The 24,566-nt window shown below is 40.2% G+C and overlaps 1 protein-coding gene across 2 annotated transcripts in view; it reads left to right on the plus strand.

Annotated features, from left to right (window-relative positions):
* The window catches only part of gcgra (glucagon receptor a), a 58,792-nt gene that overhangs the window by 19,171 nt on the left and 15,055 nt on the right, over window positions 1-24,566 (plus strand). Inside the window, exons 1-2 of one of the 2 annotated variants that reach the window (XM_084071049.1) lie at window positions 12,767-12,827; window positions 23,590-23,738. In XM_084071049.1, coding sequence (XP_083927175.1) covers window positions 23,685-23,738 — 54 coding nt within the window. In that variant the 5' untranslated portion in view covers window positions 12,767-12,827; window positions 23,590-23,684. Of the gene's footprint in view, window positions 1-12,766; window positions 12,828-23,589; window positions 23,739-24,566 lie in introns of those variants that run through there. The other variant, XM_084071048.1, reaches the window with a different exon arrangement.

Consider the following 24,566-nt stretch of genomic DNA (forward strand, 5'->3'; position numbering starts at 1 on the left):
TTGTGATAGAACTGTTTGTTTATCAGACATCTCTTAATACTCAAAGGTACTCGGGTGCTCATAGGAATAAAAAGATAACTATTTTGAAAATCCAGTCACGTCTACTGTAGGAGAAAGAAAGTAGGGGTCTATGAAAAGATGCTTTTGGTTCTATTGCCGACTGTACAGATGTCATGTTTTCATCCGTCATTAGATACATAGTGAACTATGTTTATGACTGACAAAATAAACAGTTCAGTGCCAGCCCTCTTTCACGCAATACACATTGTGGAAGACCGTTTGAAATAGCTGTCAGCCTGTCACGAGTAGTGTAAAGGTTGGCCAATGGCTCAAGGCTCCAAGAAAATGTACAACTGCCCAAGAATGCATTGTTGTTTTTTTATTTAAAAATCTCCAAACACCAACCTGTCAGTGCAATGATATTTACAGTACAAGCCTGTCCAAAAACAGGCATATCAAATGAAGACTTTCAAGAGGGGGGGTTGATGGGACAACAGACGCGTGCGTGCCTGGGCCAGTAGCTGCGGGTGTGACATAGATATGTGACAAGACAAGAAGCTGGGATATGCGGTTTCATCACATTGCTCTGACACAGACACAGATTATGATTTTGTAAATGTCACACCTGAGTATATTGTATGCTTAGGAGTCAAAAGTTGAACAAGCTTGTTTAAGGCTTGTCATGCCATCTGTCAACTGTTGACAGGAACAATCTGGGTGGCTACTGCACTTCTAGTTCTCCTTGTTTATTACAAATATTTACGAGACAGATGGTTTGAATGTCACCACCACAGAGAGCGCAATGAGAGCGTCACTATTGCGACAAAGAAGACTCTTTTTATAGCCCCTCTAGTGGCAGGGCTCTAATGTGATATTTGTAGCTGCACGTCCGTTTGCAACACATATGTGAGGTCTGAGTCTGAACCATTCTCTCATACTGCTGCTCATATACCTGCATCATATGTCTCTCCTCCATCTGAAAAGTCCTCAATGCAGCAAGCAGCAAAAACAACACCACAACATGTTGTCAGCCGTTTCCCTTTCTCCAGCTGTAGCTTATTGAAGCTCATTAAGCCTCAAGGTAAAATGATTCAAAGGCAACAGACTAGGCTAGAGTGACATGCTGTACGGTAACATTTTCACCTTGAAGGTAATGAAATGCAGACATGCATGCACTGGTATGTGTCTGAATGGGACTTTATTGTTTTTAATTGTTTTTATTGTTTTTATATTTATTTTTAGTCAAAATAAGGACATACAATAATGCAATATGTTTTTCAAAAATATAGAACTCACATTTGCACAATTCTTTGACAATAGCTCCAACAACAAATTACAGTACATGGCCGGCCAATGCTATCAGAAATCTTTGTATTGTTATTCTATGAAGACAACTGTGGGTGGTTTGCTTTGAGACTTTATTATGTATACAGAGCTATACATTAACATGTCAATGCTTTGTTTTAAAATGCTACCTATTATGAAATAATTATGCAAAACTGGGGCTGCTATTATGCTGGTAGGAGTTGAGCTTTTTTACCCTTGTGTTTAAGCATTATTGAGTTGAGAACTCTGAGCAAGGGAAGGCACTGGCTTTGGGGACTTCAGCTGAAAAATGGGTATGGTGTTAGTGGTTATAGGTTACCACAGCAACTGAGAGAGGAATGCAGAGCTAGATTTAGTTGAGATTAAAAATATAACCGGCTACAGGCCAGCAAGGATCAACAAGTATCTAGGCACTTTATGTGTAGCGAAGATGAGCTCACAAACAATATCAACAAGATGGGAAGGAGGAATTCAAGGAAAATATTTCTGAGTCTTTGTTGTGACAGCTAACAGTAGGCAGTGCCAAAACATCCAACGCTGTAGCACAGCCTGTGCACAGGCTCAGTGGTGTAAAGTAACTAAGTACATGTACTCAAGTACTGTACTTAAGTAAAAATTTGAGGTATTTTTTACTTTACTGGAGTATTTCCAATTTTCAGTACTACTCCACTACATCTCAGAGGCAAATATTGTACTTTTACCCCACTACAATTATTTGAAAACTTTAGTTACTAGTTACTTTGCATATATAAATCCTTACATTATAAAACATACATTAACCCTTTAGCCCTATTTTATGCATAGGCTATTTGAAAATAGCCGATCTACAAGCTCACAACGCGTCGCGTCGTGAAGCGTTGTGAGCTTGTAGATCTGCTATTTTCGAACATTTTAGTGCTTTTACTTTTGGTACTTTTAATACATTTTGGAATTACTTTTTACTTTTAGACTTCTGGACTTTTACTTGTAACAGAGTATTTCTATATTGCAGTATTGATACTTAAGTAAAGAACTTGAGTACTTTTTCCACCACTGGTTTCAAGATGGAGTCTGTAACGAACGCTTATGCTAATTGGCAGACCACCGTGTGTAAAGGTATTGGCTTTTAACCCATTAAAACCGGGAAAGCATCCGTGTCATTCTAGATTTTTGCGTTGGCTATTCAAAAATAGCAGATGTACAAGCTCACAGCGTGTCACTTTGTTAGTGGGGTAAGACTAGCTTGAAGGTAGAATCATTTCACTGTTTGTTGCTGGAACAGGGGATGGCCCTGCATGCTACGCATCTTTTATCAATGCTACTTGTCAATTACTTTCTACAATGTTTGATTAAAGAGCAAATTAAGGCTGACATTGTGCAGTATCGATTAGCTTACTACTTAATTGCGATTAAAATCTCTGGACAAGACTGCTGCTAAGCCAAGTCACGAGTATAAGTGGAAGCAATTGTGGAACAATGGACTGGCAGCTGATGATTAAATCTCCCTGCAGGTTGTGTTGTTGCCCCACACAGTCAAGACGTTCATTGCCCACAAAACATATTAACCCATTAAGACCGGGAAAGCCTATAATACGTTGCTATACCTTTAAAACCGGGAAAGCATCTGTGTCATTTTAGATGTTGCTATGTATATAGCAACAGGAATTTTCTTGAATTTTTTGAATAAAAAATGTAAGATTTTCTGAAAAAAAGATTCAGAAGGCACTTTTAAATCGGTCTAAATGGGTTAATGAGTGAACAATCACTGGTGCCATAAATATACTGTATATTTTACACAGAAAATACCTATTAGCATTAAAAACCACTTCCTTTTGATGAGGAACTACTGTGTCAATCAAAATTGAGCAAGTGTACAAACTTCCTGTTGGGCTAATTTCCTCCTCCGCAATCTTTGTCCATTTTCTCACCTCTGCCACTCGCAATCTTGTTCTTTTGACTGCTTTTATTGATTCAGGATGGGAAAATGTAATCACCGTCACTCTGAAAAGGAGCTGATTAAAGGCGTCTGTCAGCAGTACTGAGCACCGTGTCGTGTGTGACTCGCATTGAATGGTAAAATGTCTATTTTCTCCCTCGCATTTTGATGGCCTGCACTATATCGAACGGGTGGTGCATTGCCTTAAGTTTCTTCCTCCCACACATTGGATGGAAAACAAATACAGGTAGATCCAGTAGTTTATACAACAGCATAGTCACTCTCGCAGAGAGAATGTACGTGCCCTCAGAACTGAATGAAAAGCACAGTCACTCACTCTCTCTCTCTCTCTCTCACACACACACACATACATGCATACATGCGCACACACACACACACACACACACACACACACACACACACACACACACACACACACACACACACACACACACACACACACACACACACACACACACGCACATCATTGGCACTCATTTAGTGTTTATGGGCAAAAGAATGTACTCGTTCACTCGTTAACTATGAAAACAGAGTGAGGTCGTGGGTGTTGGTATGATGAGGCTAATACAGGGCCGTGTCCCATATTGATTGGAGGCTGAGGATATGATGTCCTCCCTGCTGAGGTGGCGCTTTTGGAAAGTGGTCCTTGCAGACAAATGAGTAGCTATGAATAAATAATATGAAAACATCAATTGTTGTCCCTAGCCACTCCTGGCGGTGTGCTTGTATGAATACGTGAATAACCACCAGGGAACTTTTACTCTGGCCAGTAATACTGCAGGATAAAATAACACATTTAAAAACCCCGCCCAGCCAATCTTTCTCTCTATTCTACCCCATCATTTTCCCCACTAGTTTTGACTACCAATTAGCTGATCACAGCTTGACTGTCCCTCCACACAATGGGATCGGGATAATCCCGTTTATCATTTTAGCCAATTGTCATTTCAAGAGGAGCTTCAAAAATGTTGAACTTCACACTCACAATGACTCATTTTGTCAAAAATAGTCTATTGTGCACCTGGAATCAATTAAAGCACTACAGTTGGCACTGGAAAACATTGAAGAGCATAAAAACACTGGAAAAAATGGAGGGGGCCTTGAATACAAGTTGTTTTGAGTTACATGTGTGACTGACCATTGCTGTCATTGGAAGAGGAGCTGTGAATGACCAATTGCATTAATTAACTTAGAAGTTTGTGTAATTGGTCCTCTAGCACCCCACCCCCCACCATTATTGAATTGGTAATAACATATTATTACTCATATCTGGCGATTCACACACATCTGTGGAAGGTTTTTGGGGGATTTTATGCCTTTATTTATAGTAGTACACAGTGGAGATAGATAGGAAACAGAGAAAGAGAGACGGGGATTGACTGGGACACGCAGCAAAGGTTGTCAAGATCGGGTTTCGAACCTGAGACACACTGTCACAGTCAGGCATTAGAGCCTATATGTGGTATGCGCCTGGGCCGTTACACCAGCGAGCACGCAAAAGGTTAATGAATTATTGACAGGTGAATGGAATGTGGAGGTGGAGGAGAGATGACCGACCAGGGGCAGGACTGTAGCCTCAGGTCATTGTGGCTCCTCAGTAATGGGCCTGTAAGGGTTTTTCTACGCTCTCTGAATTACAAATGGATAAATGAACACTAAGGATTTTACTGTACAGAGAGGAATGGAGAGCATGAGGAACTCGGGAGAGGGACCGAGGAGAATGGAGGAGGTGGGGGTGGTTGGAGGTGAAACAGGACGAACACGTCAATCACAGGTGTACTTATTAGGTAGTAATAGTGAACAGGAGTAGAGGGTCTTAATATTATTCTTATGTATTGCTAGTGACAAGGGACTATAAACACATGAATGAACCCATAGTATCCCTACCCCCCCCCCTTATGGGGTGAATGTTCAGTGAAAATAGCAGATCTACAAGCTCACAACGTGTTGTAATGTGATTCGTTTTGAGCTTCGCTTGGCAACAAAGTATTGTATATACTGTATGGTTTAAGTGATTCAAATCTTCAGCTGACAACAATCAAAAGAGGTTGCACACATACTGTACCTTTACAAAACACTGTGGCCTTATTAATTAGGCCTTCAGACAAGAGTGACATTTCGAGCCCAAGCTCTTCTTCAGACAGTCTGCTGAAGAAGAGCTTTCATCATCATTTTGGATGTCTAAATAAAGTCACTTAAGGGAGCTACACTTCTTTCCTTAACATCTTCAGCTGTACACATTTTGCAAAGTGTTAGACGGCGGGTTTCTTTCATCTCCTAACGACATGCCACTACAAAGAAAGGCTAGCCAGTGGGTGATAATTAGCCAGTCTGTGAATGTCACGTCCCCAAAGAGACTCCGTGGGCTTGACAATTGAAGCCCAGTGAGGCCCAGACTGACCAAATTAGGCTGTGATGTGGACGGTTACTTGGGTGTTGAGTGTAAATGCACTAGTGTGCATTTTTTACCCATCTATACCAGCAGTTACCAGCCACTGGAGCAGTGTGGTGATGTTTACCTGCAGAAACACACTGCCCTCTCACTGTGTATTTTGGTATTTTCACTGTTGTTTTGGTAGATGGGGCATGTTTTTGATCAATACACTATTGTTTTTGGTAAGTTGAAGGCTCTCTCACTGGCACCAACTTGCACGCATGTGCGTGTGGGGCAATGTAGTGGCGTAGAAGTATTAAGTATTAACAAGAAATGGAAATACTCAAGTAAAGGTAATTCCTTGAATAATGTACTTTCCACCACTGATGACATGCTATGCAGGTCATCACTTTCAACACTGCAAAAGATACCTTGGATAACTTTAACAATCTCCTAGCAACGGATTCTGTGCTCAGATGCCATCATTATGTGTTCTTCCTGTTTAGTTTTTATGTGTTATTATGAGAACACTTATCATAGAGAACTCCAGAACGACCCTGTCTCTGCATATAAAATGATATGCCTAGCCAGCAGGCTGATGAGGGCCGTACTGTAGCTCTGAACAATGCACAGCGTTAATGAAATAGTCCTAACAGATTCTTAAATGAGCTGTATGGTGTCACACACACACACACGCGCACGCACGCACGCACGCACGCACGCACGCACGCACGCACGCACGCACGCACACACACACACACACACACACACACACACACACACACACACACACACACACACACACACACACACACACACACACACACACACACACACACACACACACACACACACACACACACACACACACACACACACACACACACACACACACACACACACACACGCCTGTGTCCAAACAATATTCTATTTGTTTATTCACTGCAGGTGCAATGAGAATGTCAATATGGTAATTCTGAGTCAATGCCACAACAATTACGGGAAGGTCCTCACACCCACGTCGCACTGCCGATCCGACAATATGTCTGAGTCATAGGGCCCAATTAAGCACGTCTTATGCGGTAATGAAGTTATAACACCACCATCTTATGCGCAATTGCTATTTTGCAAACTGAACGCAAACACTTAAAGGGATAGTTCACCCCCAAAACAACTTTTTCTCTATCTGCTGATCCATTAACTTATCAAATGTGTATGATTGCCAAGCTCTGAAGCACATCCACTGCACTGTTATGCCTTTAATACTATTCTGATGTATTGCTATTGACAATGGACTATAAACACATGAATGAACCCATAGCATCCCTATTCTGAGGTGAATGCTCAGTGAAAATAGCAGATCTACAAGCTCACAACGTGTTGTAATGTGATGCGTTTTGAGCTTTTAGATTGGCAATTGTTTCACAGAAGAGTAGGGAAAAGGGAGGTGGTCTAGGTGGCCTAGACTCTGGTCAACAAAGTATTGTATAAGTGGTTTAAGTGATTAAAATATTCAGCTGACAACATCGAAACTGATGACACTGATGACTTGCTATGCAGGTCATCACTTTCAAGACAGCAAAAGATACCTTGGATAACTTTAACAATCTCCTAGCAACGGATTCTGTGCACAGATGCTATCGTTATGTTTTCTTCCTGTTCAGTATTTTTGTGTTATTATGAGAACACTTTGATCATTGAGAACTCTGAACCTCCCTGTCTCTCCATATAAAATGATATGCCTAGCCAGCAGGCTGATGAGGGCCGTAGTCTGCAAGGGCTTGAGGGCTGTCCCATTTGAAAACGTTAAGTCAGTGAGGGCTCTGGCAGCGCCCTTTATGCACCCTTTCTGTAAGTCAGCATTGATGCAGACTTTGGCTAAGGGAAACCCACAGTTCATAGCGTTACCAGGGGAATGAGGGGAATCCTCCAAACGTCAATCATTTAAGTATGCAAATTGGCATTGCATCGTGGTTAGAATATCAACAAACAGTATAGTGCTTTCTCACCGTTCTCAAATTGAGACGGAATGGAAGATATATATTTAGTAAAAATAAGGGACACAAGATAAGAAATGAGAAAAGGCAATACAGAATATGGAAATGCAATTTAAAATGAATAATATTGCAACCCCTAATCTAAACACAAATGAAAACAAACAGAATAATGTAAATATAATAATAATCAAAAATCACAACCTTTAAAGCAATGACTGTAAATAAGGACAGTAAGAGTTTTGAAAGTTATGCAAAGTGTCATAAATGAAGGACTCAAATAAAGTGCTGTCCCATTCCTTTTATACCATTTGCAGCCCTTGCAGCTTCTCACCCTCAGCACTCACCAGCTGACGTCCCTTAAGTCAGTGAGGGCGCAGGGCTTGAGTGCTTGTATTAGGGCAGACATTATAATTGGGCCTCTATGTTCAACTGCCTGTCAGTGCCTGCAGCTTCCTTTAAAGAGGTGGTGCCATGGTTTTGCACTTTTTCTGTTTTTCATGTGTCTATGAGGTTGATAGAACTTCATTAAGCCCCCTGGTGGTGTTTTATGGTGTTTTATGTCTTCTCTGACTATTTTGAGTTTCTACCTGGAGGCTGAAACCTTGAGGGTCAAACGTGCCAATAGAAAAACAGCCCTTTAGTGACATAGTAAAATTATAAATTATAAAATTATAGGGACTAGGACAGGTGGGTGGTGCTAAGGTGGTGGAGGAGGTGCTAAGGTGAGAACCAGGTATACTTAATGAACTGGAGGCGTGTCCACATAAAAACATAATTTTAACAATTTCTGTACACTTTTTTCCTAGTGTAACCATAATACCTGATGATTATGTTTTTTTTTGGGGGGGGGGGGGTCACTGAAAATCACGGCACCCCGTCTTTAAATAGGAAGTGGATCCTACCACAGGACACACCAATTTGCAACAATTGGCTCTTCCATACATAGCATATATGAGTAACCTAAACACTCACAAAGATGTTTTACAATAAACTCAAACATCATTTGGGGTTTAAAATCTTAAGTTAACTAAGCACATTAATCATGAAGGCCCAGACAACCACCCCTCTCCTCCACAGTACTTGGCACCTTCCTAATCAAGAGGACTGCCACCAGCCGTGTAGGAGACACAGGTGACTAACAATGGCCTGCTTCCTGATCTGAAAGCCCCCCCCCCCCCCCCCCCCCCCCCCCGACAGATTCAAGCGGAGAGCAGAATCTGTTCTTGAGATAAAAGTACAAAAGTATTGGCATCAAAATATACTTAAAGTACCAAAAGTAAAAGTACTCGTTACGCAAAGTGTCCTGTTTCACAAGTTATCATGTCTAAAATGTATACACATATTTGAAAATAGCATATCTCCAAGCGTGAGCTTGTAGATCTGCTTTTTTCAAATAGCCAAAGTTTGAATAGGGCTGAAGTGATTAATGTAAAGTATGTTTTGTAATAATAATCAAAATCTACAAATTAACGAGTAACTACATTTTTCAAATAATTGTAGTAGAGTAAAAGTACAATATTTGTATCTGAGATGTAGTGGAATAGAAGAAAAAGTACCTCAGAATTGTACAAGAGTACAGTTCTTGAGTACATGTACTTAGTTACTTCGCACCTGTGTGTTTGTGTGTGTGTGTGCGTGTGTGTGTGTGTGTGTGTGTGTGTGTGTGTGTGTGTGTGTGTGTGTGTGTGTGTGTGTGTGTGTGTGTGTGTGTGTGTGTGTGTGTGTGTGTGTGTGTGTGTGTGTGTGTGTGCGTGTGTGCGTGCGCATATACTGTATTCACAAGCAAAATACATCCCCTGAGCCACATTACATGAGATGTTTGTGGTTAATTGCTTTGCACAAGAGCACATAATTGGGTCTAAACACTCTCCTTTCAATACAGATTCATTCTAACTTCATTTCTTCAGAAGTCATGAATCCACACACATACACACATACACACACACACACACACACACACACACACACACACACACACACACACACACACACACACACACACACACACACACACACACACACACACACACACACACACACACACACACACACACACACACACACACACACACACATCAGAACGGACTGTAATTGCAGACTGACTTCAATGAGCACTTGAGGGAAAGTTTCTCCCTGTGATCGACGCGAGTGTAATCTCAGCCAGACAGAATTACTACGTGATGTATTGCACTGCTCCTGTGTGGTGTGTGTGCTCTCTAGATCACATCAGCTCTTAAACTAGTTTCGAATCGAAGAGGCTTATTGTGCATCAGTATTTATTTTCATCACTTCAACTTCAATTTATCGGGTATAAAAGAGTGGGTGAAAATCTTTTGTGCAATTGGCTTCCCACAAATTGCAGATTATTTGAAATATGACATCGTATGAGAGAGAGTGATAGCATTAAAGCAAGAGTAAAAATATCAAGTATATCAAGAGTTCTGCAGAGTTCTGCATTGCTATAGTGATTGTAATGTTATGTTTTTTTTTTTTTTTGGTGATGTTGCAAATTGAGATGCTGTGGTGAAACAAACATTTGCACCACATCATCATCATCAAATTGCTGATGCTTCTTTATAAGTGAATAAGGACACCCACAGGAAACTGACATGTGTCATGAGCAGTTTCATGTTCAGTCACAGTGACAGCTAGTCAGATTATTGCACAAATTCAAGTTGATTAGAATGTGAACAAACAGTATAGTGCTTTCTCACGGTTCTCAAAGGGAGACGGAATGGAAGATATATATCTAGTAAAAGAATAAGGGACACAAGACAAGAAATAAGAAACGTAAATAAGTTCAAGTTAAAGTCGATTTTCAGATTTTGTCATCTAAAAGTCTACATACCTTTGTTCAACCACGAAATCGATGCTTTTCCATGTGTGTTTGCATTTGGCAGATTACAGATAATTTCCAAGAAAGAGACATAGTTGGGTCTATATTTAAGCCTGATGAAGTTCACTTCACGATGAGAACTGTATTGTATTAGAATCATCGCTTGTATTATGACAGAGAAATTACAAATTAGATGTGACAGAAGAGGGGTTGTGTGGGAAAAAGACACCCACTCCACAGATCTTCTATCACCTCTAGTAATTAGTCATTTCGCTGTCATATTCCAAAAGTGATGTTGTGATTCTAATGCGGTACAGTTAGCTTCATCAGGCTTAAATATAGGCCCAACTGCCATTTTCTTGGCAATCTGTACTGAACATATCTGTGAAAGTCCAAACACACGTCAAAAAGCATTGATTTCACAGGCTTACTAGTACACAAGGGATTATAGACATTTAGATGATAAAATCTGAAAATCTATTTCATTTTACGGTATATTACGCAATGGTCATATTCTTCCTGGCGTCAAACCAACTCACAGTGTGTGTTGGAGCGAGCAGTGATGGGAAAAAGTACTAAAATGTTTTACCTAAGTAAATATACTGCAATATAGAAATACTCAAAATTTACTCCAGTAAAAGAGTATTGGTATCAAAATGCACTTAAAGGACGATTTTCAACCTATCTTCATACAATTGGTCCTCACTAATACTCATGATAAAATGGTAAAAAAAAACTCGGTCTGTGTCAAATGGCCGAAATGTATAGGGTTGAAGTGGTTGATGTATGTTTTGTAATAACAAAATCTACAACTACTAGTGACTAAAGTTTTCAAATGACTGTAGTGGAGTAAAAGTACAATATTTGCCTCTGAGATGTAGTGAAGTAGAAGTACTGTAAAACTACTGAAAACTAGTAATACTCCAGCAAATTAAAAATACCCAAAATTTTTACTTAAGTACAGTACTTGAGAGTAAATGTACTTAATTACTTTACACCACTGGGAGCGAGACACTTGTCCCTCTTGAACTGCGCTTCACCTCTGTCATCAGATATGATGGCAGTGCCATCATGCTCAGTGCTGCATCTATAGCCTTGAGTAATGAGTCTGGTGTCCTTTTCTTCAGCCCCTGCACTGCTCATCCCCAGCCCCAGTCAAGGACCCCCAAAATGATATGTATTTGGACGCGGACCCCCATCTCAAAACATTTTGTTCCAGGGACCCCCAGAAGCAAAGATTTGAGTTACAAATGTTCGCTTTAAAAATGTATATACTGTATTCAAAGATTTGCAAAATGTTCACGATTTAAAAAAAATAGCAGATCTACAAGCTCATAGTGCGGCACTCGATGATGCTTTGACCTCTTGTATCTGCTATTTTTGAATAGCCAAAGTATAACATATGGATAATGCGGTTAAAAATATATATATATATATTTAGCTGGGTACCCCCAAGGGCCCCTGGGGGTCCCTGGACCCCACTTTGAGAACCAATGCTGTATAGTATGGTCATAGATAGTGACATGAAAATGTCATGTCACGACTATACTGGCCAAAATAATGGCGATTCACAACATTATCCCGATAATCATCAAATGCTTTACTTCTCAAGCCCTTTGACGTGTTATTATGAGCTTGTGGATCAGCCAATGTTTGCTATTTTTGAAAGATGTTGACGATTGTCGTGTTGTGATAATGCCATGGCCAAAATAGGGACGCCATGCTGAAAGTGGTTAAAGCTCTTAAAATGGAACTAAACATAATGGAATCGTTTATTAAGAAAGAAATAGCCTATTTGTATTCCATGGTGCATCAGTCATTGGACAGTGTGGACACCTATGTTTTTAAATAAACGTCCTTTTTAGTGGAAAACAAAAGAGGACAGATTCAGTCTGTTGCCAACACCCAGTGGTTGGAAAAGTACAAAAAACACAAGTGAATAAAGTCCTGTATTCAAAATGTACTCGAATGAAAGTACAAAAGTATTGGGATCAAAATATACTTAAAGGACCAAAAGTCCTATATATAGGGCTGAAGTGGTTAATGTATGTTTTGTAATGAAAATTGGAAATGCTCCAGTAAAGTAAAAAATACCTCAAAATGTTAGAAAAAAGGTACAGTAGGCTACTTGAGTAAATGTACTTAGTTACTTTCCACCACTGACAACACCCAGCAGGTTATCATAATGAGAGAATTAAATCCATTAATACAAATAATATCAACCTGGCATTGACATGGTTCAATTAGTTGCGTTGTAAACACATTAAATTAATAACTTGTTTTGTTTTCAGATCACACAGACAGAGGAGCGAATAATGAATGCAAAACAACAACAACAACCCAACACATTTAAATAAGGTAATCATACATTATAAGGCCCCCCTGCGCATAAATAAAGGAGAAATAAATAATTGTGACAAATGGCAATTAAATAAATAAATCAGTGGGACTGTATGTTAGTGAGCTAGACAGCTTCTTCAAGTCACTCGTTAGGGTATTCATACTCATGTGAGGATATTCACGATTATCCTGATAATGAACCACCAGGGTATTTTATTGTGATAAAAGAAAATGTTATCCTCCCATCCCCAGTGACAATGATTATAATGACACTCATTAAGCTGCAGTGAACAACCTTGAGCTTGCATGTTGTCAGGAACCATTTGTGGGTCATAGACCCATTGTTCTTGGTCATGAGTAAATATCCCCTATTTTACGTTTCCTACAAAGACATTTCTTTATTCTTTTTTCAAAATATTTTCAAAAATAAAATAAAATAATTACATTTCTCAGAAATGTTCAAAAATAAATACATAATTAGGCTACATAAATAATTCTTTAATTACACAAAAACTACGTAGTAATCTACAAGATCTACAAGCTCTCAATAGATCAGCTGTTTTCAAGTGGCTTTTTTGAATGTGAGAGCTCAATAGGCCCATTTTGTTAAGTTTTCTTATTATTTGATTAAAGTTAATTAAATACGGCTATAAATAGACTAAGTGTCAGGCTTTGGGGGGGGGGGGGGGGGTGAGTCATCTCCGTTGGGATGTACTGTAGAAGGGGGTGCGTGGGCTAAACGGTTTAGGAATCGCTGCTGTAGGCAATGCAGGCTGGGTGGTGCATGTGAGCTTTTTCTGGACCAGCTACAGTTGAATTGTATTCCCCAAGAGGTTTGTTTTTGAGTCTCATTCCTACCTCTTCCCACTATACTGTATTCATGCACACATAATCCCTTTTGTGAATGTACGCTTTAGACGGTGTAATCGAATGTGAGGTAAGAGCCCTCCAACAAACACTGTAATTGTCAGTGGTCATTGTGTTGTGCAACGCCAAAGCTACTTGAACACAGAGTGATTTTTTTGCGTGTGTTATTGTGCGCGACAATGTGCCAAACCCGTAATGCCAATTGCGATGTGTGACGTACATGTTGTTCAGCCTCATATTCACAGGGATTGGATTGTGGCATGTTCTATGAACAAAACTCAAAAATAGGCATAGCTATATGGACAAAAAAAGCTTCACTAAAGTGGAAGAGTTGTTATTGGTCAGTTAGTTGTTAAATTATGAAAGGTACAGTACTGTATCTTGTTTTTCTGCCTTTCTCTCCCCATTCTCTCTTTTTCTGTCTTTCTAACTTACATTAACTGTTACTGTATTTGATCTAATTTCTGAATGAAGAAGAAGAAGGGGGAAAGGAGATCAAACAGGAGAACAAAAAAAAGTTATCTGCATATTTACACATGGTACATGAGATAAGATATAAGGTGCGTGAGCATAGCAGCAGATGTATACTGTGCATGATAAACTTATGGATGTTTGTTAAGGTGCAAGAAAAACACACAATAACAAAGACAAAAGTCAGTGCATTGAACATGGGATTAAGGTGCAAAATGTCAGTGCACGTCGACCGCATAATCCACCTAAAGTAGACTGACACCGGTATAATCCACATGTAGGTCCAAGGAAGAGCAAAGGTCCAAGACCAGCCTGACAGGCAGTGCTGTCAGGCTGGTCTTGGACCTTTGCTCTTCCTTGGACCGCTGACAGGCAGCCGGGCAAAGACTGCGGTATAGGCCCCCTTGCCCGGCCGCGGTCGTTGTAGGGGTTTGAACAGTTTGTGACTTGGGTGGTGCTTGTCCTTGATGATGCTTTGACCTCACACGACTTTTTGTACAGTTCCTGGAGCGCAAGGAGCTCGCCTCCCATTATGCACATTATGAGTCTCCATACTGAGCAGCCACCTGGTCATCAAATTACTGGCATAGGAATGCCACAAAAACAAAAAAAAATCTCCATCAATTCAAGGCTTCATGGGGTGTTTAATTGATAGAAAATTAGTCATTTTTTGGGTGAACTATTCCTTCAAGGCAATGGTTTTCAACCTTTTTTGCGTCAAGGACCCCCAAATTGACACATATTAGCCCAGGGACCCCCATTTGAAAAGATATGCCAGGGACTCAACCATTTTGATTTCTTGGGGGTCCCAATCTACACTGTAGTATCATCATCAGTGTTCATTTAACTCAGAGTTACAGACACACAAGGGTCAATTTGGTTCCTAACTATTAATTTGTCTGGGGACCCCCTGGAACCCCCTGGAACCCGCTCAAGGACCACTGGTGGTCCCCGGACCACTGGTTGAGAACCACTGCTTTAAGGACAAAATGTCCTTGAAATCCAAAATAGGGACACAAGGTTGAAAAGTGTTGATGTTCATTATGTAAAAGAAAAGCAAAATAACAACTGGACCTCAAAGACATCACATACTCAACCTACTGATTGTGTATTTGTTTGTGTACACTACAGTACAATGTGTCTGCTTCAATGCCTTTGATCTAGCATGTTAATGGAAACCTCACTGGCAATTTGGTTGGAACTAACTGGAGTGGAAATAATGGCCTTGAAGTTACAAAGTTCCTTTTCGCTGGTTTAATTATACGGCTGTCTGTTGCCATCTGGCAGAAACCTTGTATCTGTTTGTTGCTGATTTGTTGTCAGCTCAGGTAGGAAACGGTTATTGCATCACAGCAGCAGCTCCTTTTGCTACAAAAATACTTGTACTTCTACTCCACTACATCTCAGAGGCAAATATTGTACTTGTTTACTCCACTTTTTTACTTAAGTTACTAGTTTCTTTGTTGATTTTGTACATTTTGAATTTGAATTGAATTGAGTATTTCTACATTGCAGTATTGATACTTTAATACTTTGATACTTAAAGGTAGGGTAAGTGATATTTTTGGGTTAAAACAAAAAGTATTTTGTTTAAAGGTTAAGCACTATATTCTGATATTAATAATTACTATAGAGTGTTTGTTAAGTAACAGGAGTCTCCCCGTCTCTCCAGCTCTTTAATAAACAGAAAATACATTTTCCGGTAGGTGTCAAAATCTCAGCCAATCAGGAGAAAGTACCCATTTTAAGCTTAATTTTTTATAGTGTTCCAGTTCCAATTTTGCCTGCTCATTTCTTAGTGTCATCACTTCCAATTTCACTTGTTTAATCTATATCCTGATTGAGGTCTCTATCCTGATTGGATAAAATTGGAAATGAAACTGAAACTGAAACGAAAATGCATTTTCTGTTTTATAAAGAGCTGGAGAGACAAGGAGACTCCTTTTGCTGAACAAACACTCTATAGCAATGAGTACTATCAGAATATAGTACTCATTGTACTGATCTAGTACTGTAGACCACCAGTGGTCTACAGTACCTTCCTGCCTGCCAGCCACCAGCTGGTTCTGCAGCCACTTAGTTGTTGTGAATCCCCCTGCCCTTCAATGCTCCACACCAATCAAGGTCCCTTGAAGCATGTGTTGTTTCATCTCTGTTTTCTGCCAGAAACGATAACCTGGGGCATACATCACTTCCAAGAGTGGCTTCGTTTATGCCATTATCTAATTAAAGGGGTGACAATGTGGTTGCTGTGGGGTCACATAAGGTGGAGAGCCTCTTTGAATGTCTAGTGCGCTTTCCTTTGGTGTCATTTACCCTGAAACCAGCAACATGGCCCAAATCGTTCCACCGCTGGCCTGGGGTTGTCTTGTAACTGGGTTACGTAAGCCCTGTTAATTGTTGGCTATTTGGTTGAAAGGGTGGTTTACAGGCAACATTCCTTTGATTAGAAATTGTTTACTCTGAGGGTAATGCAAGGCCCATTATTAACTTTTTATTACTTCTAAAATGTGTATGTGTAAGGGAGATTTTTTATAAAAGGATTAACTATTCCAACAAGGCTCAGCAGAGTATAGACTTTTTGACAGGCTTTCAGAGGCTTCTGTGTCAAAATGTATATCCTGTATTTATAATACTCTTTGACTGCCAGAGTATAACTGTTCGTCATCCAGACTAAAGAAAATAGAACTGGAGCTCTCCGTTCGTTTTTTATACTGTGTGAAAAACCGTGTTTCGAAAACGCGTCGATGGTGTTAAAAGAGTTAAACCCATAATTCATTTATGTATTTTTTTGCTGCAATTGCCATTCAATAAAATCATGTGTAAACAAGTCTTCTACAGTATTCGGTATAGTTTGGGCCTGGCGTCGTCCGCCATTTGTGTAAAATATGCACATTTTATTGTACACTGCAGGAAATGTTGCGTGCACGCACAGTCAAATTCAGAAGAGAGCGTTTACCAGCTAATGTGTATTTTTGAGATTGATTCTGTGGAGTTGTAGCAGTCAATAGAACATGCTTAATTTCAAGTGGAATTCGGGAATCTACAATATCACATGGTGTCGCTAAATCCACCAAAACAGACAGTCTTCAGGATGAACACTTTCACTAGTAAAGACCACACCTTCAAATAATGAATCAATTTGGGTTGTATTTATTGAAGATAGAAACAACATTGAATTTGCTGAAAGAGGATTGAGGGATGTAGGAATGAGGGGATGAGGGCTGACGTGAGTTACGGAGGAGAAGAAAGGAGAAATGGATGATGGGGAAGAATGGTTGTTTGGGCTGAGGGCAGGAAAGGGCGATGGGGATGAAGGGAAGGGGAGGATGAAGGGATGTTTTAACGAAGCATGCCTTCATCCTTGGGGTACGTGGTGCTTAGGGTTGCCAACCAGTGGTGGGAAAAGTACTCACATTTTTTACTTAAAGGGGAAATCCACCCATTTTCAATATTTAACTATGTCATTAATATAGCATAAAGGAGTTGTGTGGAAATAAGAAAAAAGTTCCCCCCTTTCTGTGTTGCCTTGAACTGGAGGATTGATTGTGGGTTTAACATTGCAAATTACAACGTGATGACTCATCATGTTGTAATTTGCAATGTTAAACCCACAATCAATTATGCTATATTAATGACATAGTTAAATATTGAAAATGGGTGGATTTCCCCTTTAAGTAAAAGTGTCAATGCTGCAATGAAGAAACACGTAAGTAAAAAAGGGTTTGCAACGCGTCATGATTGGTCGCTTATTGTAAGCGAGATTGCCCTTGTTTTTCTGTGAAGGTGCTTGTAATAACTGGTGGTTGCGGTTTGTCCCCGTTTCTAAAACGTTGTTGATTATTTGGTATAGAATTATTGGTTGATATATTGATATATTTCACACACACTCTCACATTGTATTAATATCCAATTAATTCTTGTTCAGAAAACTGAAGACATCAGTAGAATTGGCCTCAGGTTTTATTGGGTTAAAGGTAGTCAAAAATGTTGCACAAAAACCATCACAAAATGTCCTTTCCGTTTCTAAACGAGTCCTTACTTTCATCCACTATCTCTGTTTGTTTATGTGATATCAGTCCAACTGATACTGCTTTACCATCAGCAGCAGATTAGGCAGTTTTACCATAAATGATCCCCTGACACAAACTGAAAATGAAAGTATGTCTGCCTTGGCAAAGTATACTCCTGGTCAAATATTACTGCTCTGCAAGTGAACATTGCTCTGTCAAATGTTTTACTTTGGTACGGTTTACAATGATTGTTAAAAGGATAACACAAAAAGCCCAAGGGGCTTGTTTCCATTGTGGTCCTGTAAGTACTTGAGTACATGTACAGTACTCAGTTACTTTACACCACTGGTAACTCTCTGAAACCACCTAAGAATGCATTGACTGACTGGCTTGCAGACATTACATTACATACATTGCAGTATTGATACTTTTACTTAAGTAAAAATGTGAGTACTTTTTCCTTCACTGACAGTATTATCCCCAAACATTACACTGTAAAAACCTTTACTGTCACTCTCCTTGCATCTCCTTCTCTCGCACTGTCTCTCAAACACTCAGGTTCTTACAGAGCTCTACAGGGCACCGGCTCTGGTTAATCATTGTACCTGCTCGGTGCTAGGTTGCAAAAAGTGGGGGCTTATAAGTAGGGTAGTGTGTTAGGAAACGTGTGTGTGTGTGTGTGTGTGTGTGTGTGTGTGTGTGTGTGTGTGTGTGTGTGTGTGTGTGCGTGTGCGTGTGCGGGGAACCCCTTGTGAAACTGTGTGACCTACTAGTGTATCGCTAATGCAGTGTGTGAAAGCAGATATAGTACTTACTACCACACGCGTACCAGTAAGTCTACTACGTACCGTACGCCAAGCCCCTCAGTGTTCATTTAATGAACACCAAGGGTTTTGCTGTGTACCTGCTATCACCTATCATGCTAATGCATTTACAGAAAGAGGCTGGACGACATTATTTTCGTTAAGAGCAGATGTAGCAAGCTTTAGTATTAGTCTAGTGCAGTCACAGTGGTTCTCAAACATTTTTGGCTCAGGGCACCCTTGTAAATAACGTTTTTCATCCACGGAACCCCTAAATTACATTGTTACTTTATAGAACCTTTCATTCATGTCACATTACGCTGCGTAAATATGTAAATATTCCCCCACTAAGATACAGTATGTCACGAGGAAAACTTGAGAGAATATCTGTTTCCATCAGAACAGATTGAAGATAACTTTATACTTGACATTTAACCACTTTCACCCAAAATAGCAGTTCTACAAGCTACAGTTCTACAACGCGCGTTGTGAGCTTGTAGATCTGCAATTTTTGGTGAAGAGATTTGGTGTAGATAGAAAAACAATGCACCAAGTACTGTGCAACTCAGGTCCGTTTACTAAGTATAGCTGAAGTGATATTGAGAATTCCAAATATTATCAAAGTATTCCACGGCACCCCTGGACTTGCGTCACGGCACCCACTTTGAGAAGCCCTGGTCTAGTGAGCTTGCCAGTTGCCCCCCAATGGACTTGAACAAACCAGGGAAAATGAGTAATGTAATTTTGGCCAGCAGTAATATAGAGATATAGAGATGTGTGGTCTACATGTCTGATGCTTTAACATTTGGTTTATGTTGCTAATATAGGTACAGTACTTTTGTTTTATAGATCACTGCATGCAGAATAATTCTGGGGGTATAACAGACGCAAGCGTTAATTAGTTTGTGACCGGGTCATGGCTTATGGTGCGGAAGACAAGAGTCACATGTTTTACTCAAGTAAAAGTATCAATACCCTAGTGTAGAAATAGTCTGGTATACCAGTATAAGTCCGGTATTCAAGATCTACTTGAATAAAAGTACAAAAGTATTGGCATTAAAATGTACTTAATAAAGTCCCATTTCACAAGTTTTCAAATGTCTAAAATGTATAAAAGTCCTTTGAAAATAGCTTTGTGACGCGTGGAGTAAAAAGTACAATATTTGCCTCTGAGATGTAGTGGAGCAGAAGTAAAAAATTATTGAAAATTGGATACCTCAAAATTGTTCTTTGAAGTACAGAGTGAATGCCGTGCCCTGTCAAGCCAGGCGAGACAACACTACGCCTTTCTGATTGGGTCGGCGCCCGCAGGGCAATCGGTCAATCGGTACTGCAGCTTAAGCTGCATCCTGGGGTCATTACAGTGAGCAGACCATTTACAGAATGTGCCAATATAGCTCTGTGGCTCAGAGATACCATCTGAAGTCTGATTTCCAGGAGAGCAGGGTAATGTAATGTGCATTTAGACTCTGTGACTGACTGGGCCCTTGTGGTGGCTCCTACACTACTGTACACAGTGGTGTAAAGTAACTAAGTACATGTACTCAAGTAACATTTTGAGTTTTTTTTTTTACTTTCGTGGAGTATTTCCAATTTTCAGTACTGTTACTTCTACTCCACTACACCTCAGAGGCAAATATTGTACTCTTACTCAATTATTTGTTGCTAGTTACTTTGTAGATTTTGATTATTATTACAAAACATACATTAACCACTTCAGCCCTATATATATTTCGGCCATTTGAAAATAGCCGATCTACAAGCTCACAATGCGTCGCATTGCGACGCATTGTGAGCTTGTAGATCGGCTATTTTCAAAAGACTTTTAGACATTTTATACATTTGAAAACTTGTGAAATTCTGCATAATGAGTACATTTACTTTTGGAACTTTAAGTACATTTTGATACCAATACTTTTGTACTTTTACTAAAGTCAATTTTGAATTCCTGACTTTTACTTGTAACAGAGTATTTTTACATTGCAGTATTGATGCTTTTACTTAAGTAAAATATGTGAGTACTTTTTCCACCTCTGACTGTACATGCCAGACTTGGAGTTGCTTTTGTACACAGAAACACCGTAGACTATTAATAAGGTTTAATTTGCTTTAACCCACTGAAACCGGGAAGGCATCTGTGTCATTCTAGATTTTAGCTATATACAGTATAGCAACAACAACAAGTTTTTCAGAAAACTCTTAGGATTTAGAACAGTGGTTTACAACAGTGGTTCTCAAAAATAGCAGATATACAAGTTTGTACATCTGCTATTTCTGAACATTTTTGAAAAAGCGTTCGAAATGTTTTGAATAATTTTGAATTTTTAACACAAATCTCTTCTGGGGGGTCCCTGGCACAAAACGTTTTCAGGTGGGGGAGTCCGCGGCCAAACAAATACCATTTTGGTCGTCCTTCGCACGAAAACGTTTGAGAACTAGTGATTTACAAGGCATCTGTAGAATCGGCCTCATGGGTCTTAATGGGTTAACACACACCATACACAGTATATCTGTCATGAAGCTTTGTGCTCTAATCTCTTGGACAAACACCACTGGAAAACAAAGCCCTTTTCCAAACACGTCAAAGGCGAACATGCTCTCCTCCTGTGCCAAGAGACTGGAACAGAATGGAATTTGAAACGTTTTAGCCAAAAATGTTTCCATGGTCAAGGTGTTTTTTGCAGAAACGTTTCAGATTTCGTCCCGTTCTCCGGCTTCAACCAAAAAAGCTCCCCGGGGGGGAGTTTGCTTTGTTTTCTTTGCCACGGATCGATGCGCAGGTGAGTGACTCCTGGTTTATCCCAGAGACCACAGGCATAACAAACACACACGTTGTCAAAACGCACTCAAACAAACAAGTACATCAGTGGTTCTCAACCAGTGGTCCGGGGACCACCAGTGGTCCTTGAGGGGGTTCCAGGTGGTCCCCAGCTAAAGAGAGTTGGTAACCAAATGGACCCTTAGATCTTTAACTCTTGAGAGTGTCCATTTGGTTTCATTTTACTGTCTCAACAGTTAAATTATTGTTAAACATCTGCATTACTTAATTAAAGAATTGTTATTTTGACCAACGTTTGCCTGTTATAATCTCTCCTATGTGGCACCACATCAATACAGCATGGAATTGTGGACAAAATCGTATCCAATGACAACAAAATACTCTAAGTTTTGGGTCTGAGAGTCTAAATCTCATCAAATGGTGGTCCGTGGCTCAAATGCAGAATAAATAATGGACCTTGATATGAAAAGGGTTGAAAACCACTTAGATGGAGGTGGACGGTGGCCAACTGCCAAGTAGTGAGGGGCTGTTGCTCCGCTGAAGCACAGCTTGTCTGTCTCACTGATGGGGCATGTACACATGGATGTATGCAGGACTTCTGTTTTGTCCCTCAGGCTTGACACTCATTCCTCCCAGGAGTTCATACATACATACATAAGTGTTCTGGGCTGTGTGGAGATCGTTGGTCCAGAACTCTTATGTCATGCTGGCTTCCTTCAAAACAGGCCTGAAAATCCATCTTTCAGGAGGCCAAAGGGGGAGATAAATCTCACTTCTCCCAGAGAATGGTGATGGCATTCTACATACCCACCCCGCCTCCCTGTTTTCTCCACCTTTTTCTACTCTGTACATAGTGAATAGTGTTTTACATTGTTGATGACATTGTATTTTGGTCTATTTTTTATGCTACAGTATGTTGATTAATTGAATGCATAGGACCACAATGGAAACAAGTCCCCAGGACGTTTTTTGTGTTATCCTTTTCATCAAAATGTATGACTGTACCCTGTGCTGTTTGCATTTCTGTCTAATAAAATATTCAATCAATCAATCAATAAAATACAACTAAAGACCTTTCTGTTTGCCAATGCCTTTGATTGGGTTCTTTTGTATTTTTTTCTATTTTCTTTTCTCTTCTGCACTGTAACTGTATCTATTCATTTTGGCTTCTTTTGTTTTATGCATCCTAATGACATTTTATAATTTTCCTTTGCTTGATGTTCTGTGTAAAACACATTGAATTGCCTTGTTGTTGAAATGTGCTATACAAATAAACCTTTTCTTTGAAAGGACTACCAGCACTCACTTTCTTCCATTTAAGATCTTGTTTTTTAAAAGAATGAAAGTGAGTGCTGGTAGTCTTTTCAAAGAAACCGTTTCTGCCTGAACCGTGCACCTGTTACTTTTTGTACTTTGAACGACACGTCTGATGAGTGCTTGCTTCTTTCTTTTTCAAAATACAAATAAACCTGCCTTGCCTTACTGGATGAAGGTTTTAACGATACCTCCTCGTGGCCCAGATGGATTGGAAGGGACAGATCGGAACGGTTCCCTAAGGCCTTACACAGGATATCCTTTCCGCTTCACTGTTTATTAATGGAGCCTGTTAGGGGAAGGTGACGGGAGGACAGCTCACTCTGGAGGGCTATTCTCTGAACCGGACTGTGTTCCGCGGAACTCTCCAGCAGGGGAAACGTACATAATATGCTTTCAAACTCTGGTTCCGAGCCAAACGCAGAATATTTGCCCGTGTTGTGACAGATCGGACTGACTTTTTTCCTGTTGTGATCCTTTGTTATACACTAATGACATGATTGATGGGTTGTGTGTCTCTGTGTGTCGGCCAGGCAGTGTGGTGAGCCTAGATAAGCCCCCCCTATGAGGTGAAGCCCCTCGCCTCATCGCTCACTTCCCCTCCCGGCATCAACAGCAGGACTAAGGGATGTCACAGGGCTTCCTCCTTTTGGCAATACTCACCGTCTCCCCCAGCATCCAGGTGAGTGAGCACAACCACACACATTCACGTGTAGAACGTTTTTACTCAAGTAAAAGTATATTAATACTGCAATGTAGAAACACTCTGTTACAAGTAAAAGTCCGGTAATAGAATTTTACTTGAGTAAAAGTACCAAAAATATTGGCATAAAAATATGCTTAAAGTACCAAAAGTAAAAGTACTCATTATGCAGAATGTCCCATTTCACAAGTTCAATATGTGTACAAATCTTTGAAAATAGCAGATCTACAAGCTCACAACTCGGCGCGATGCGACGCGTTGTGAGCTTGTGGCATGCTGGTGTGCAAATGAGTCTTCTAACACCTCTCGATTAGTTCCAACCCAATTCCTCTGGGAAACTTCGTGGGAGCCAATCAAAGTTGAGAATTACTTCCAACCCAAGATCCGTCTTTCAGCAGCGGGCAAGGGCTCAACTGGGCGGGCAGCTGCCCGCGTTGCCCAGCGTGGGCTACGCTTCTGTTCTGGGAAACTTTGTGGGAGCCGATCAAAGTTGAGAAGACCTGGTGTGAAAAACTGGACAAAATATAAATTGGCCAATATGAGCTTGTGGGACGTCTAACTAGGGGCTTGTGGGGGTGGTGAATCCATTCCATACCATCAGCTATGCAAGGACACCTATCTACTTCATCATTGGTGTGTGGAACAAGAAACGGATAATCAGTAGTGCATGCACTTGGTAAGGGGATGGCTGCACCATGCATGGTAATAGATTAATTCATGTTGTTTCTGTTAAGTAAGTGTCTATGTCCACACACCTGGACATAGACTCTTAGATCACCTTTCAAAGTTAATGCCAAATTATACCCA

The sequence above is a fragment of the Gymnoscopelus microlampas genome (assembly GCF_963454915.1).
Source record: "Gymnoscopelus microlampas genome assembly, chromosome: 11".
NCBI lineage: Eukaryota > Metazoa > Chordata > Actinopteri > Myctophiformes > Myctophidae > Gymnoscopelus > Gymnoscopelus microlampas.